Source organism: Chelonia mydas, chromosome 12 (genome assembly GCF_015237465.2).
Source record: "Chelonia mydas isolate rCheMyd1 chromosome 12, rCheMyd1.pri.v2, whole genome shotgun sequence".
In the NCBI taxonomy this organism is placed as follows: Eukaryota; Metazoa; Chordata; order Testudines; family Cheloniidae; genus Chelonia; species Chelonia mydas.
In genome coordinates this window covers 34,358,756-34,375,662 of record NC_051252.2, presented here as the reverse complement: position 1 = coordinate 34,375,662, position 16,907 = coordinate 34,358,756, and the positions used below count along the sequence as shown (strand labels likewise).

The 16,907-nt window shown below is 44.5% G+C and overlaps 2 protein-coding genes across 3 annotated transcripts in view; one reads left to right on the top strand and one right to left on the bottom strand.

The window, feature by feature from the left end:
- KLHL36 (kelch like family member 36) overlaps nucleotides 1-1,956 on the bottom strand; it is a 34,486-nt gene extending 32,530 nt beyond the window's left edge. The window contains exon 1 of the mRNA XM_037877423.2: nucleotides 1,483-1,956. Within this exon, the coding sequence (XP_037733351.1) occupies nucleotides 1,483-1,604 (122 nt within the window). The 5' untranslated portion in view covers nucleotides 1,605-1,956. The remainder of the gene's footprint in view (nucleotides 1-1,482) is intronic.
- Nucleotides 1-16,907, top strand: part of COTL1 (coactosin like F-actin binding protein 1) — a 32,729-nt gene that overhangs the window by 2,134 nt on the left and 13,688 nt on the right. For both annotated transcript variants that reach the window (XM_027821723.3, XM_037877426.2), the window contains exon 4: nucleotides 13,764-13,921. In XM_027821723.3, the coding sequence (XP_027677524.1) occupies nucleotides 13,764-13,921 (158 nt within the window). The remainder of the gene's footprint in view (nucleotides 1-13,763; nucleotides 13,922-16,907) is intronic.

The following is a 16,907-nucleotide window of genomic DNA, read 5'->3' as shown; positions in this document are numbered from 1 at the left end:
AATGGGATGGTGGAAAGCCAGGAAATAGTTAACTACTACTGACATTAAGACATGCAGTGTTTGCAAAAACTGTCTTTATTACTTTCAAACTAGCCCCATGGGGATATTTTGTATGTGTACTCCGCTTCCCCATGCTCTCGTTGGCTATGTGTCATTTAATTCATATGGTGATGTGCCAGGCTTGAAGTATTTATTGCTAATTGTTCAAGTATAGCCTGGATTCATTTCAAAATGTTGGTCTGTAATTCTGGCAAAGCCTTCCTAGTTTATCTATCCCAGCTATGACTTTTAATTGCCTGTAATATTAATTATCTGTCTCACGGAAGCTGAACAAGGTCTGTTCCTCAAGGAGTAATGTAACAGTCCTTGGCCTGCTAAAATGCTAATAACCACTGTGAAGGGGCCTCTCTGTCAGAATGGGCCCAGTCATGGAACCAGCTAGGGTCAGATTCTCTCACATCAAATTCAATGCCAAAACTTCCATTGAACTTAAATGGGGGAGGACTAGGACTCTAATCCGTATGTAGCTGTTGGCAGGGAAAGATATTAAATTCCCAGAGGCTAGAAATATGTGTAGTCATTGAATCAAGATGCCTTAATTGCCCTATTCAAACCATTGCTGGAGGATGCTGTCAGGATTGCCTGGATACCTCTTAAAAGAGCAATAGTCCCCAGCTGATCTTATTTACTTTGCAGAGAAACTTAAATTCATGTAGCTCCTATCAGAAGAGTTGGATTCATGGTACCTGGAAGAGAGGACTCTTTTCTATCATTCTTTGACCTTATAAGAAGGTGGGTGGGAGGAGTTAGCAGGCCAAAGGAGACGCTCTAAGAGAGAGGAAAAGGTATTTGTCCTAAGAGAAAAGGAGTACTCGTGACACCTGAGAGACTAACCAATTTATTTGAGCGTAAGCTTTCGTGAGCTACAGCTCACTTCATCGGATGCTGTAGCTCACGAAAGCTTATGCTCAAATAAATTGGTTAGTCTCTAAGGTGCCACAAGTACTCCTTTTCTTTTTGCGAATACAGCCTAACACGGCTGCTACTCTGAAACCTGTCCTAAGAGAGGTGCCAGGAAAATCCATTTTGAAAGGAGGACACACGTCCAGATGGGGAAGACCAACACAGAGGTGCTGAGCTCCTGCAGCTCCCATTGACATCAGTTGTATTTCTGTGCACTCAGCTCTTCTGAAATTCAGGCCCACATTGCCGAAGAGAGGGTCAGCCACAGGGCTCTGGGTTGAACAAGGGCGATTACTAGCTGAGATTGCTGAATGCCTTCCATATTCTCTCCCCAGCCAGTGACTAAGCAGTCTAACAGCTTCCCAGGCTGGAACCCTTCCACACTTATTTTCTCTGCCATTTATTTTTAAAGCTTAAATCTCTTGTTTTGTCTGGCTTGACTCTGACTGCTCTGTCTGGGATGATACTGACTGTACCTCTTCCTGACCGAGTGCTTCTTACCTGTCATCTCTTCCTTACCTGTTATCCCCTCTGTAGCGAGCAGCTGGGGCAGGTAGTTGGAGAGAAGAGGCTCTGTCAGAAGCAGCTGACCCCCAGAACTTGTCCCGGGCAGGCTGTAGAGCAGTAGCCACTGGAGTCATGACCTCTTGGGATCATCATCCAATTTCAGTTCCTTGCCAGCAATTTTGTGCATCAAACCCTTATTACAAGCAGGGCACTAAAAGGGACAAAGACCAAAGCAGAATTCACCCCACCTCTTCTGCCAGTGAATTTCTCAGTGCAGAGCTGACCCCACTAGCCTTGCAGTTCCTCCAACAAAAGATCTTCCAGCTCTATGAAGCGCAGACTATAAAAGGGAGTGGCCAAGGTAGACCTGGGCTCTTGCATTAGCCCATGCTAGGCCTTGAATAGAACAAGGCAAGAGCAGATTAACCCTTGACAATAAAATATCTCTGAAGCACATGTGCTTGAAGCTTTAATAAACCATAGGAAGTGAAGAGGTACCGGGTATACAGACTCGGCCAAGTGTCAGACAGCTAATCCCTCCACCCACAAACTAACGGATGTTACACGAGTTGGGGAAGGAAGATATGCTAGTTTTAGTGACTCCATCTGCGCAACCAGCCTGAGCTGGACCACTAGACATCAGTCAGGAAACTGGATTGGTGCCAGCTGTGAAGACAGCGCTTTCCTTCCCATCTGGAGGAAAGGTGACAACTCTTAGTACACCGTAGAGCTGGTTGGAAAACTTCCGCTGAAACAAAAATTCAATGGAAAAATGTGGATTAAAACAAATGCCACTGGCTTCAAAGTAAACTTCTTTCCTTGTTTTGGATTCCTATTGTCTGAACAATACAGACTTGAAAGACCCTCTTTCTCCCGCCCCCCCCAAAGTGCAGCTGCCTTTTGTAAAGCCTCCTATGATTCAGTGGTTGAAGATACAAGTGGGAGCTGGAATACAAAACCTCAGCTCACCAAGCGTAGGCTGAGGTACCTCAGTGCAAATTCGCTCTGCTCTGCTTACCAGGCCATCTGTTACAATATGCTCTCAAACAGAAAGCATCTGTGTCTCCTGTTTTCTCTAATGGCCATTCTTATTAAAAGCACCTTTGGTGTGGTGTGCATATTGCTCCCCTCCTGGGCATTAGATTAGAGGGAAGGCGGAGTCAGTGGGTGCAAATTCACTTGGCTCAAAGATACAGGAAGTTCTTTTGTTCACGCCCCTATGGGGTTGCTTTTTGCACTTCCTGCATTGTGCTAGGAGTTCTCAGTTGCCTGCCGCTTAATACAGAGAGTGTCTGTCTCATAGACGTCTCCATTCCGAATACCACTGGTGATCCCCGAATGTCTCTGCTGCAACTACAGCAATAGCCTCTATGAGGAAAATCAGGAAATTATGTCCTCGTGTATTTTTGGCTTCTTTTAATTTGACTTAGCGTAATGCTGACAGACCCTGGTCGCCGAACCAGGGACCCCTGGAGCTTATTAGTGCATGAGCCTCTACCGCAGGAACTGACTGTTAGCTAAGGCTGTAGAGCAGACTCATTTTATCTCTCGAAGTGGTCTCTGTGCCACTAGATGGGACAGAACACCACACCTAAAGGTGCGTGGGTTACATTAGCAACTGGCAAAGATACCATGTGACCAGCCAGCTCTCCAGACACTCTGGACTGCCACTTAGTAAATATATTAAAGATTAAGTGTTCAGATACGATGGTAAAGGGGATCGTATAAGTCCCATGGATCACAATTTGAGCCCTGCTGCACCCAACGTATCTTGTGAGGATTTATTCCTCTGTATATTGTGGATGTACAAGTCCATTCTACCCCAAAGCTTTGCCTTTGATGGCCCTGCACACAGGACCTGTTCCTGAGCCTTCTACCAACCACGGGGTTATCTGCAGAAAAGCATAGCAGTGAAATATGCAATAAACCTCCCATTTTACCCCTTTCCCGTTATTCTGGGACACTGAAACTACATGGGTGACATTTTTAAATAGGAAGAGGAAAAGTGGGTGGGAAACTGACAGACTCACATTGGAAAAAACTCTTACTGCACATGTGTCATTTCCTTTGAGCATAGACCCAGGGCTGTTTTACTGCATTCGTGAATATCTCTGTGGTTCCCCTCCATTAAAGAGGATTTCATTCAAGACTTTTGATCTGCTTCTTTTTCCAGAGATCGCTCTCCCTTGTGCTTCTGCTGGTGGCATGGATCCAACCAACCATGGCATGAACTTAGCATTAAACACTTCATGCCGTCAATACACTTTTAGACAAAAAGCTGAGTTGTTGGATTCAGAGCCAGAAAGATAGATGAAGGTTTGGGGTTTTTTTTTTACAATAGAGTGGGAAGGAAGATCTGTGTTTATTTCAAACCCTAATAATGGGGGCTGTTAAATGCATGGCTGAGAAGAGTGGAGTGACCTTACCTGGGATCCTGGACTTAAAATAATCCCAGTCAGAAATACAGAGTTAAGGGTTTTGTAAATGTCAGTGATGCCAGACTAACCAATAGCTGAACTTATTTTGCTTTCCCCAATATTATTAAAGGAACAGAGTGGAACAGTCCCTATTTGCAATTTCTTTTTTATGGCTACGCTGCAGTTTAATAGCGTGATGCTTAGAAGTTTCTCCGTCCTATTGAGAACCAAATGTTTACAACCATGACAAAAGAACTAACTTAGGCTGCTGTTAGGAAAGTTCCAGTACAGATAAATACCTGTACCGGGACAGCATGAGATGGAAGAGCTATTCATGTGTCTGTAAAGAGCAGACCAAAGGTACTGTGCAGTCAACATTCGGAGGAATTAAAACTCTTGGTATGGAATAGATACAGCATAAGGCATTTCTGGTTAGCATCAGGGGTGTGTGTGTGTGCGTGCATGCATGCATGCGGGTGGGAAATGGAATCAGCCCCTAAGATAGTGTCCTAGTGCAATGCTCCTTGTATATAGGTGGATTGCAATCAGTAAGTAATAGAATTCAGTAGTTTAAAAACTTAGTCCCAAATTTTTAAAGGTGTTTTGGTGCCTAAAGATGCAGGTAGGTGCCTGGGGAGACTTAGCAATGCACCAAAGCAGCTAGGTGCCTAACTCACTTAGGTGCTTTTTATAAATCCCATTAGGTGTCGATTTGCATCTTTAGGCACCAAAATACCTTTGTAATTTTGGACTTTACAGGATATTGTTGAGTCTCTCGTGCTCATCTGAGTCCTTCCTTTGCCCGCTTTCCCCTTTAACATATATTTGAAGGGCAAACCTGTGAAAACTGATGATCCGTCCTTTATGGTAATTATTTTTGGGAATTTCACATTGACTGTGCATCCTGGCTGCAAAGCCGCCTCCCCCCTTCCCACTGCTGTGTAAAGCATAGCTCCTTGGAGGAGCAGTTAAAGCGGCATCTGTTTGCCAACCACTTCCTTATGGTCATCTGGAACTTTGTCTGCTTCCACCATTCCTGTGTTGAACGGGGTTAAGTCCCCTTTACACTCACTGTATTCTGGAGCCTGTCAGAGGTCTGTCTGGTCCTTGGCATCAGAGCTGCCTCAGGACTGCTCTAATTTAAACTCTGTTTCCCATAAGCTCAAAAAGTAGCCATAGCCTGGGTCCACTCCCAGTCCCTACGTCATCATAATAGCCTGTTTCTACACCTGTCATCTGTAGATCTCCAAGTGTTTCACAATCCCTAATGTATTTATTCTCACAATGCTTCTGTGAGGTAAGAAAATGGTATCCCCTTTTTCCAGATAGGGAACTGAGGCCCAGAGAGGCTAAGTGACTTGGCCATGGTTATACAGGAAGTCCCTGCTGGAGCAGGGAATTAAACCCAGGTCTCCCCTGTCCTAGCTAATGCTCTACCATTGGACCATCCTTCCCCTTACACTAGGAGAGAAGCCAATAGAGGGCCACTGTGGCTGGTGGGGGTATCCCCCAAAGTCATTTATATCCCTTAAAGGCCCCTCAACCCTTTAATGCAACAGAAAATCAACCCCAGTATTTGTTTCAATGGGATATATCAACTCAAGATGCTAATAATGGAACTGCATATGGATTTTTTGTGGAGGCTGTGGGCGGGGGAAGAGTCCACTGCTCACCATCTTGCAGGAGTTTTTGAAACTTTCTTGACTTTGGGAGGCTGCTAGGCATCACTTCCATGAAAATGTATCTGGAGATGTGCCCTCAGTCAGGCATGTAATAACTATAAGAAACAAAGAGGTTAGCTATGATACTGCTGGACTCTAGCTTATGCTCCTGACAACCCATCTGTGAACAAGTCATGAAGACTTTGGTCTTCTTGTCTCTGGACCACAGCCTGTCTGTACTGAGGCTTGAGGTCATTTTGGTATTGACTTCAGTGAGACAAGTACTTAGCCCTTTCTTCCCTGATGGGTGAGCGCAAAGGAACTCTGCTGTGGCTGATGGCTCATCAGTCTCATGAGCTCATGTCCTGGACCTAAGCACACTGGATACGTGTTGGGTGGACATTAGAATGGATTATTGGCCTTCGTTATGTTTTGTCTTTATAATCATGATGCTAAACATCAGTCTTTCTTTTAAAGAAGATTATAAGGCCCAAGCCCACTGAAGTTGACTTCAATGAGCTTTTGATAAAGTTCCAAAGGCCTAACGCTTACCAGGGACTAAGCGCTGCACAGGGGCTGGGCCCTCACCAGTGTGGTGATCGGGATAGCTGTTCGAGGAGCATCTCCTCCCAGGTGACTCAGAGCATTGGTGTCTGCGGACTGAGGTTTAAGGGGTGAAGAACTGCAACCAGAGCCAGGTGTTTAAAAGAGAAAGCAGATGTTGGGCTTTTTCCCCCTGCCAAACTGGGCCCATGTCCCTTCCTTCCCCAGTATCTCCTACACAGACATGCTTCTCTTAGACAGCCTCAGTTCTTTCCTTATAATAAAATTTTAAAATGTCAGCTTGAACAGTCTTTCTTCCTGTTTGGTTAACCTTAGCTTAACATTCTAGCTTGCATCACGGAGGGTCAAGAGGGGACAGAGTTTGCGTCATGTTAGCAGGAAACCAAGTGGTCTGACACTAAACAATGATCTTTACCATGTGGCTCATTTTCTTACAGCTTACCCATGACAGGCAGTAGATATCGGTTAACACTGACCAGGCATCTGGCACAAAATGGGTATCCAAGGCCATGAGATGGCGACTTCTGAGTTTGCAGTTTAATGCTACATAATGTTCATATGCAACCCAATGTTCTTTGGGACTAGAACCAATATCTAGCTGCAAGAGTACTCAAAATTGGCACCGTGCAAACTAAACTCCCTTTTGGTTTCATTGCAAGACAGCCATACTGTTACTTAGGATTATATACACATAATTCTTCCCCCAAAGGTTTCTAAAACATTTGCAGATGTATCTTATGCATGCAAAGAGCTGCATCCCAGAAAAGTGGTATATCACTGGAATTAACCGCCTACATATTGTCATGTTTGGGAGCTTCATTTTATTTTCTTCCAGTGTACTTGGGTTGCTATGGTAGGAAAAGTGGTGAGCTTTTTCTAGTTTTGTGTTTTGGGGGGTTTTTTTACCCTCAGCAAATTAATCCAAATACGAAATATGTACATCAATTGAGTATCATTTAAGGGGGTGGGAGCTACAATTCTTGCTTCCTGTTTGGAGTAGAGGGGAAAACTCTGGTGTCCCAAAACGTTGGCAAGTATTTGTCAGTGGTAGGCTTTGTGGAAAACACACAGAGGTAGAACTTCAGTGGTTGTAGCTCAACAGTTCACACCATCTGAGGATCTTGCCCCATAATATTCACAGCCTGAAGAGCAGAACTTGAGTTGTACAGTTCTCATTAATATCCTACGTGGCCATATCCATTAACAGTACTTTAAAAACCTCCAAGGACGTATTTTTAACAGTGGTTTTAATTAGCTATAAAAGTGGAGTAGATTTCCTCAGAGCATTTAGAAGAAAAATTCCTCAATTAAGAGCAGTTTTCATTCCTTTTAAACTCTCTCCTCGCCCTTTTTACCTGGTGCAACCACAGGAGTATACTCGCATTGTGATGTCCTGGTAAAATGTGGTAAGATGGTATGGCTGCTACAAAAAGTATAGGAAAAGGAATCTGTTAATCCAAGATTCAACTGAACACATAATGAAGAATTTTAACTTTCTCCACACATGCCTCTTTCTTTAAGGATATTAAGTAAGCCAATGTTTTCCAAGTAAAATATGAATAAAGCCAGATGGAAAGCAATAAGAACCAGGATACTTTTGAGGAAATCTGCCACGTTTTCTCTATAACTAGCTCTGTAGGGGCAAGGTATTCATAACACATGGTATGTAAGGACAAAGCGTTCTGTCAGACTTTTCCTTGCAGTCCCTAGGTACAGTAATGCTGGGTGAGTAAAGCTAGCAGTGGTGACCTTATCTAAGAATATGATTGGTTTTGCCAGTTTGTTTGAGCAATGGGACTAATGTTATAAGGCTTTTTGCAGTTAATATACCTTTCTTGATTCGAGTCAGTGTGAAATGTTGCAGCTTTGTAGTCTGGTGGGGAAACTTTTTTGATTCAATTGTATTAAAATACTTGGGTGGATCAGAATAGGTCCTGTCATCAAGGAAAACCACTGGCGGGGTGGGGAGAGGGAAACGCTACCTACTGATAAACAAGGAACAAACTTGGGAGAAGGAGATTAAGTGACTTTATTATTAAGGTGTTCATTGTATTATTACTTCATTATTTACGTAGCATCTACCCCACCCTTGGCACGTACAACTGCAAACATCAACGTCCATCTTCTAAAGCCAGTTTAAAGTGTTCTTGGAGAGGCGGAGGAGGAAATTAAAGTGTCTTGGGCTTTTTCAGTTGGGGCGGGGGAGAGGACCGGAGTTCACTAAGGCACTGACTACTTCTTATAAGAACAGCCATACTGCATCAGAGCAATGGTCTACCCAGCCCAGTATCCGGTCTCCTGACCATGGCCAGTGCCATATACTTCAGAGGGAATGAACAGACCAGTGCAATTTCAAGTGATCCTTCCCCTGTTGTCCAGTCCCAGCTTCTGGCAATTGGAGGTTTAGGGACACCTGGGGCATGGGGCTGTGTCCCTGACCATCTTGGCTAATAGCTAGTGATAGGTCTATCACCCATGAATTTATCTAATTCTTTTTGAACCCAGTTACACTTCTGGCCTTCACAACATCTCCTGGCAATGAGTTCCACAGGTTGACCGTGCATTGTGTGAAGTACTGCTTCCTTTTGTTTGCTCTAATGCAGAGAAACAATTTGGCAGGATAGCACTAGTTAACTCTGGAAGAGGAAATCCGTGAATATACAGGAACTTAAGCTTGGATCCTGTTTCACTGAAAATTTGTCACTGTGAACATGCTTCAGACTATTTGTGAAACTCAGCCAGTTCTGCTCGGGGATTCTGACTGCACACTCTGAACTCTGCCAGAAAGATCTGCTTCTCTTGTTGGTGTTAGCAATTATACCAGCTTTTTCTTTTCTGTCTAACCTTTGCACTTGTTAAACGCAATGGGTATATCTACGCAGCAATTAAACACCCACGGCTGGCTTGGGTCAGCTGGCTTGCACTGCAGGGCTGTAAAACTGCGGTGTGGACGTTCAGGCTAGGATTGGAGTCTGGGCTCTCGAACCCTGTGAGGGGGGAGGGTCCCGTCTGAGCCCACAGCAGCTGATGTGCACCAGCTGTGGGTGTTCAATTGCTGTGTAGACCTACCCAGAGGTGGATTATCTCCTGGGGCCCTGGGACACAGCAAGTGAGAGGGCCCAGGCATCGGAACCGTGGCCCCACCCCATCTCTTCCGTCTGCAGCCCTGCGCCTGTTCTGACCATGGTCCTGCCCCATTCCACCTCCTCCACTGTGGCCCCAAGGGGCCACAGCAGGGAGTGAGAGCTCCTCCAGTCTGGGGGCCTCAGCCGGGGTCCGGGTGCTCAGGCTTCCCCTGCCTGCCTGGCACTTCTGCTGGGGGGTCGGGGTGCTGGGGCTTCCCCTGCCCACCCCACAGCTTCTGCCAGGACTCTGGGCTTTTGCTGCCCCATGGCGGATTTCTGCTGGGGAGCCCATTTTTCTGCGGGCCCCCAATTGGCCTGGGCATGGATAATCTGCCACTGGACATACCTAATGAAGATGTAATATGATATAACAATTGGTGTACTAACAGGATAGTGAGTTGCCTAGTGGGTCATAACTCCACTTTGAGTTGCATTTTGTTAGCTTCAGCATTCATATTAACACAGCTGCTTTCAGAGAGAGATTAAGCGCCTTTCCTTCTGCTGTTCTTCCACTGAGAATCAAGATTCCCCCAGCATCTGTGGCTCTGTGGGTCACAGGTCAAACTGAAGTTCACTCTGTCTGATGGCTTGACTCTTCTTCAAAATGGACCAAGCTTTGTAGGCTCCTATAGGAACAGGTGCTTAGCAAAATGTGGCTCCCTGTGTCTGTGCCTCATATGTAGGAGAGTTGATATTCACAGTCTGATCTATGTCTGATGAAGCAGGGTTTGTTTTAATTTTTGGTTTGGTTTTGGGTGGTTTTGTTTTGTTTTTTTAATAGTCTCCTCCAAGCCTATATTGAAAGTCACAATGGGGGGTTTGTGCTCATTCTTCACCATAATGTTTATTGTCCATTTCTCTCCACCTTCCACACGCCCTCTTAGGCTTAATCTGTTGTTGACTTGAAGATGATTTTCTGGCTGGAATTGGAATTTCTTACTACAGGTTCATCATACCAGCCAGAAATAAAGCCTCTTGAAGAGGCAGGGAAACTCTGCTTACACATAGTTCTCATAGACATGGCTCTTCTGGTTTGGGTCCTCTTTCAGAAGAGCCAATCAAACTCTTTGGAATGAAAAATATTTTGCTAGAAATTTTGTTTTTTCAAATTCCAAAATTTCCAACATTTGTGGGCATTTCTTTTTTCTCTCTTTTCTTTCTATTTTGACAAAACTGGAAAACAACTTTTTTGTTTTTTGTTCTTTCTCTTCCCCGTAACTCTGCCCTTGCTCAGTGGCAAAGTACAAAACATGGAGATGAAAAAGGAAAACTAAAGAAATTAAACCTTTATGGGGGAAAATGTGGTAAGAATGTTTTTGCAAAAAATATTGAATAAACAAAACATTGTTCCTTTTCTGACTCTGACTTTATCAACAAAGAAGTTTCCATGTTTCCAACCAGCTCTAGCTTTGAGGTGACATTTGTTGGCTTTCAAAGGCTTCTTGTGGTGTTTTCTGTGGAACAGGGGCAGGGGAAATGGTACAGAGCCTTTTATGTTTCTATGGGGCTCCTTTTGTGATGCAATATATATGGTATACAGAGAAATTTTATTATGGATCTAGAGAGGATGGTGTGAATTAACATTAGACTTCCCACTTGGCATCCTGGATGTCTCACATGGTGGTAGTTGGGACAGCATAGGAATAAAACATGCTGAATTGGTTACAGTAAACTTAAGTTGGACCAAGTGTAATGGGCTCCCTTTCCAAAAAGCAAGTGCTCTGATTCATGGTTCTTCTATGTGTCATCTTGTTGCACTAAAAGGACACCAAGTGACCTATTAAACCGATGGAGCAGCTGTGATAGGTATATTCTGTGCTCCCTTGACTGTCCATCTGCTCTGCTTCTCTGGAAGATCAGGGCTGATGTAGGTTTCAATATGTTGTGCACTCACAAGAAAAGACTGGAAGGGGGTGGCACTACGTATGTGCCTGTGGTTGCAAATGCACCCAACAGCTCGGGGTGGTGAATCACCCTGCAGAGAAGGAATGCAGAATCTGTCAGACTCCAGAGATGAGATGCTTGTATGCAGATGGTCACTAAATAAATAACCTTAGTTTGGCTTAACAGAGCAGAAGCCAGGCCCTGAAAAAAGGATTATGGTGATCTTAAAATCAAAGGGCCTGATGCTCCTGCTCTCCTCTGTTCGGTGGAGGGGAATGAAAGAGGGCACATCCTGGAAGTGGATGCAGAAATGCCTTTGCTCCCGGCTATCCCTTCTTAGTGGCTGTGTGCACTGAGTGAGTCACAGGTGGTGGTGGGAAGTTAGCTGGATGGGGGCGGAGCACCCATGCCCTGTGGCATGCTCCCTTCCTGACTCAGTGGACCTCCATGAGGAACTCCCAGGGATCGCTAAACTACACCTCAGTGGCCCTGTTGTGCTGCTACCGGGGTTTATGCCTGGGCAGTGTGACACGCTGCTGTGGAGAGGAGAGCAAGCCGTCCTAGATTCCAGGATGGATCCACACGCGTGGTGTCCGTTTTCCCCATACGTCGCAGGCTCCGAAGGTTGTGCCCATTCTTTCAGGCTGCAAACCCCTTCCCCCTTGGGAAGAGACAATGTGCATACCAATCCTTTCAATTGGGAGTTAGGGAAGGTTCTAGAACAGGGTGTTCTCAAATTGGGAGTCGGGACCATTCAGGAGGTTGTGAGGTTATTACATGGGCGGGGGAGTTGCAAGCTGTCAACCTCCACCCCAAACCCCGCTTTGCCTCTAGCATTTATAATTGTGTTTTATAAATTAAAAATCCTTTTTTATATATCTAAGGGGGGGGGGGGTTGCACTCAGAGACTATGTGAAAGGGGTCACCAGTAAAAAAAAAAAAAAAAAATTGAGAGCCACTGTTCTAGAAGCTCTCCAGGGAAGCAGAGAGATGGTGTAACTTTCTCTTGTGATCTCCCCCCCCCACCCCAACTACCCCCATGAGTCTTGCAATACACATGGTGTGTCTTCTCAAAGCCCCAGCATCTGGAATTGTGAGAGTTGCAGCTGTAATTAATAAAGAAAATTAAGTTTCTAGTCTTTGTGGCTGCAGAGAAGCTGGAGAACGTGACGCCTAAAGGCTCTCAAACGAGAAGGTAAAAATGGACTCAACTTACTGTTTAGAAATCTCATGATTTTTAACCCAGTTGTGACTTTTGGGTGGTCTGACTGTTCATTTTTGAACACTTGTTTGCCTTGTTCCAGAAAAAGGGCCTTGTTCCATATTGTGGGGGGGAGAAGTATCTCTTTCTGTGATTCTTTGCCATGGCCAAGTGAAGGAGCGGAGGAAACAAAGGCGTTTCTATGAGACGCCTTTTGAAGTTCTTCGCCTCCTGTGGGTTTTTCAGCAGGAGGGAGTGATCTGTCTGCAGGTCATGCAGATCACACACTTAACTGGAACATCCACAGGTCTCTGACTTCTTGGATTACTCTCAACAGGGCAGCGACTTTGTAGATTAGCCTAATTTGTTATGTGGATCTGCAGAAGTCTCAGGGACAGTAGGGAAGAGTAATAAAGAGTTTGAGAGCTCTCAGTCGAGAGCACTGGTGGTCTAAAGGTATCCAGCACATGCTTTTCAACATGAGGTACTGTGATAGGGCACAAGGGTAATCGCTAACCCAGACCTTAAAGGGTTAATGCAGCCACCAATTAACCCGGACCCATTAATGGGAGCAGGGGAAATATGAAGCGTTGCCTGGAAACATCTCCGTGCGAGTTGGAGCCCTGTCCACAGGTCTGTGTGTGGAGGCTGGTGGTTGTAGTTGCCATTTTCGTCTTGTTACGGTCGTGTGTTTTGTTCTGTTTGGACTCTTTATAAGTCCCCCCTGGGAAGAAGAGATCACAACTGACTAAGGCTGCCTAACTGTCTTATTTTGTGGGCTGGGAAATCTGCACACCGATGCGCCTAGCCCTCAGCAACTACTGGTCTTGGTTTTTGTTCAGTGAGCTGTTTTCTTGGTCTATATGGTATGGTTCTTTTGGTTGCTGTGCAGTTCTGTTACATAACTTGTGGTCTTGACTAGTCTTTCTCATTGCTTATCCAATCAGGCTTGGGGGTGCATCTGGTCTTAGGTCTCCTCTCCTGCAAACTGCCTTGCACAGGTGGATTCCTACCTTCCCAGAGCAGCTTGTGGCATAGGGGCCAGTGATCAATGTCTTCCCTTCCCTGCATGCTGAAGACTAAATGCATCATCCAGGTCAGCTGTGTAGACTTGAAAGACCTGGCCAATTGTGAGTGTGTTCCTCACTTCCAAACTTAACAACATAGCAGCTGGCATGGTACAGCTGTGCCAGCCAGGTAACTCCTAGTCAGTGAGAGTGCAATAGCAAAAGGTAGATCTAATATGGGAAGAAAATCTTTGTGTGTGTGCATGCACACATCTCCTCTATTCTAATAGCGTTTCTATTTTTATAAGTGTTAGTCGATTCTGAGCATAGCCAGGTGGTCTCCTGATCTGAATTACCAAGACATTCTTTAGTGAGGTCATATTTTTGTCTCCCGTCTAATGATTTCTCCTTTTTTTGCTTCTTTGTTTTTAAAGATGATATCAGGTTGTTTGGATTTGTCCGATTTACCACTGGGGATGCCATGAGCAAGCGAGTCAAGTTTGCCCTCATCACTTGGATCGGAGAGAGCGTTAGCGGCCTGCAGAGAGCCAAAACCGGGACTGACAAAACCCTGGTCAAAGAAGTTGTACAGGTAAGGCCACCCTTCTGACCTGCCCTGCTTCTAGCCTTCGAGAGCGTGGGGTGGGGGGAGGGAAATTTGGTCATCCTTAGAAAACTCTTCTCTTTTTAAAGCTTTAACTTTTCACCCTCCTTACTGTCACCAAGACTCAATCTGCCCTTTGCGTGCACGTTAAAATGAGCACCTTTGGACTGTCAGCTGCCACCAGAGCTTATGGCTGTAAGGAGAGCAATAAAAGGACACATTCCGGTCCTCGCCTGGGTAAATATCTCTTAGCCCCTGTTCTTTCTCTGTCTGATATAAAAACCACTTAGGGCGAGTCTACACTGGCAACGCCAAAGCGCTGCCGCGGTCGCACTTTAATGTGCCTTGTGTGGTCACGGCGCAGTGCTGGGAGAGCACCCTTAAAAAGCCGCTTCCACGAGGGGCGTAGCACCCAGCGCTGGTGCGCTGTCTACACGGGAAGCTTGTTTTTACACATCTCTGAAAGTTGCAGCGCTGTAAATTGCCAGTATAGACAAGCCCTTAATATTGAGGCATGAATAGCCGTGCACTGGTAGTTATATTGGATAAAGATAATAAGGAAATTTTTATTTTAGACCATCAGAAGGCTCCAGGTTATCCCACTGTGCAGAGACGACAGACTGCAAGGCTGGGCTTGCAATCGGTATTAATTAACTCACAACTTTTAATAGTTAACTAGATTTGAATAGTTTCCTGTTTGGCATTGGGTGTAATAGGAACATGGAGATGTGTGTACTAAGCACACATCTCGGAAAGTTTCCCCAGTGGAATTTGTCTGTCCAAGCACAAAGTGTAATTTAACCATTTAGAGCATGCGTAGGGCATTCTGACACAGCATTGTGTTCCCACAAAATTCAAGTTCAATGGACCTTAGCAGACTTAAATCGAGGAGGGGAACTTCAGCTGTTAGAAAACTGCATTGTGGAATGCTGTGAATAAAATATCCGATCCTCTCTTCTAAAATAAAAGCATAGAGGACACTAGTTTAGGAGTTAGGAGACTGGGTTTCTATTCCTGGCTCTTCCAGTTGCCTGCAGAGTAACCTTGGGCAACTCATGTCCCTGCTCCATGCCTCAGTTTCCCCATCTGTAAAATGGGAATAATGATACTGACCCCCTTAGTAAAGGGATTTGAAATCTATTGCTGAAAGCACTGTCAGAACTAGGTGTTAAAACAGTCTTAGAGTTTAAGGCAAGAAGCGACCACCAAAATGTTCCTATCACTGTTGTAAGCAAGGGTATACTAGCCAACAGCAGCACAACTATGACTGACTAGATTTACAGTTCAGCATATGCTTCCTCTGAAGAAACGTTTATGGTGGGACCCATTTGATAAACAAGTTCCCTAAATGTACTGCTTCTTGCTGGTGCCTGAGAATATCCTTTCTCATTGAGCTGTCAGAACAGGCTGAATATTGAAAATCATAGAGGAGATTGGAAGGGACCTCAACAGGTCATCTAGTCCAGTCCTCTGCACTCAGGGCAGAACTAAGTAATAACTAGACCATTCCTGATAGGTGTTTGTCCAACCTGTTCTTAAAAACCTCCAATGGCTGAGATTCCACAACTTCCCTACGCAGTTTGTTCCAGTGCTTAACTACCCTGACAGTTAGGAAGTTTTTAGCTAGAAGATCAAGGCTTTACTTCAAAGCCAAGAGTGGTTAACACTCAATAGCCTATTAAATCAAATAGGCTATTAAACAGGCAACCACTCAAGTTTCAAATGACATGTAACAGGAAGTTATGGACTATTGTATGGGTCAGTTGTCCACATTATAATTTTTCCTAATGTCCAATCTAAACTGCCCTTGCTGTAATTTAAGCCCATTGCTTATTGTCCTATCCTCGGAGGTTAACAAGAACAGTTTTTCCTCCTCCTCCTTAGTATTTGTCTACATTAAGAAATCTCTTTGAGAGGGGAGTGTGCAGGATGAAAATGAAGGTCCCTTCAATGTACAGTTTAATGTTTGTTTTAATGATTTTAGCCTAAAATAATTCAAAAATGTGACATTCAAACTCCTTCCTAGGAAATACCCATTTATGCCACACCTCCCAACATGGAAACTACACTGAAGGATTCATGCTGAAACGGAAGATTTACCACTATACATGGTAGTGATGAAGCAAAGCTTTATTAATATGAAGTAGCTGAAACTGTATAATTGTAGTTGAAGCAGAAATTATATAATGCTGACAACTGACCCATACAACCATCTGTAACTTCCTGTTACATGTCATTTGAAACTTGAGTGGTTGCTTGTTTAATAGCTTATTTGATTTGATAGGCTATTGGCATGTTAACCACTCTTGGCTTTGACATAAAGCCTTAATCTTCTAGCTAATCAATATATACCCAGTAAAAGCTCTGAACCTGAAATATTAATACTATGGAAATTTGTGCTATAAACCAACGTTATTAGGCAAACCCATCTCTTTTGAGATCATCCCCGAAGTATCTCCAAATATATTGACAATTCTCATCCACCTTCTTTAGAAAATTACCTCCATTTAAGCAAACTATTTTGAGGGGTCACTTAAGGCAATTTGAACTGTAGTTTTGTGCTCTTCTCCTCCCCCGCCCCCCCCCGTGAAAGTCATAATTGAGTGCCAAAGAATGTAACCCGTATCATGGGGGGCGTGTGGGTATGTTCCATTGAATTGATGCATAATGCCAAACAGGCCTGTATACATAGGCTTAACTTTGAGATAAACCCCACAAAATCCACAGTGACCTGGAGAAGTAGCCAACTGCAGGACCAAAGGATGCAAGACAGAGGCATAATGCATGGTAGCCCCCAGGTGGATAATCAAGTTGTTAGAAGGCTTTCCCTTCACCCTCCCACTTCCATGTTTTTGTCACGCAGACAGCAAGCAGCAAAAGACCAGAAATCCGAAGTGCAGACAAAGCGATGTTTATTGGGGTTAGTTTCCAAGCAAGCATATTCCAAAGCCCTTCACACCAGTCAGGCTTAACT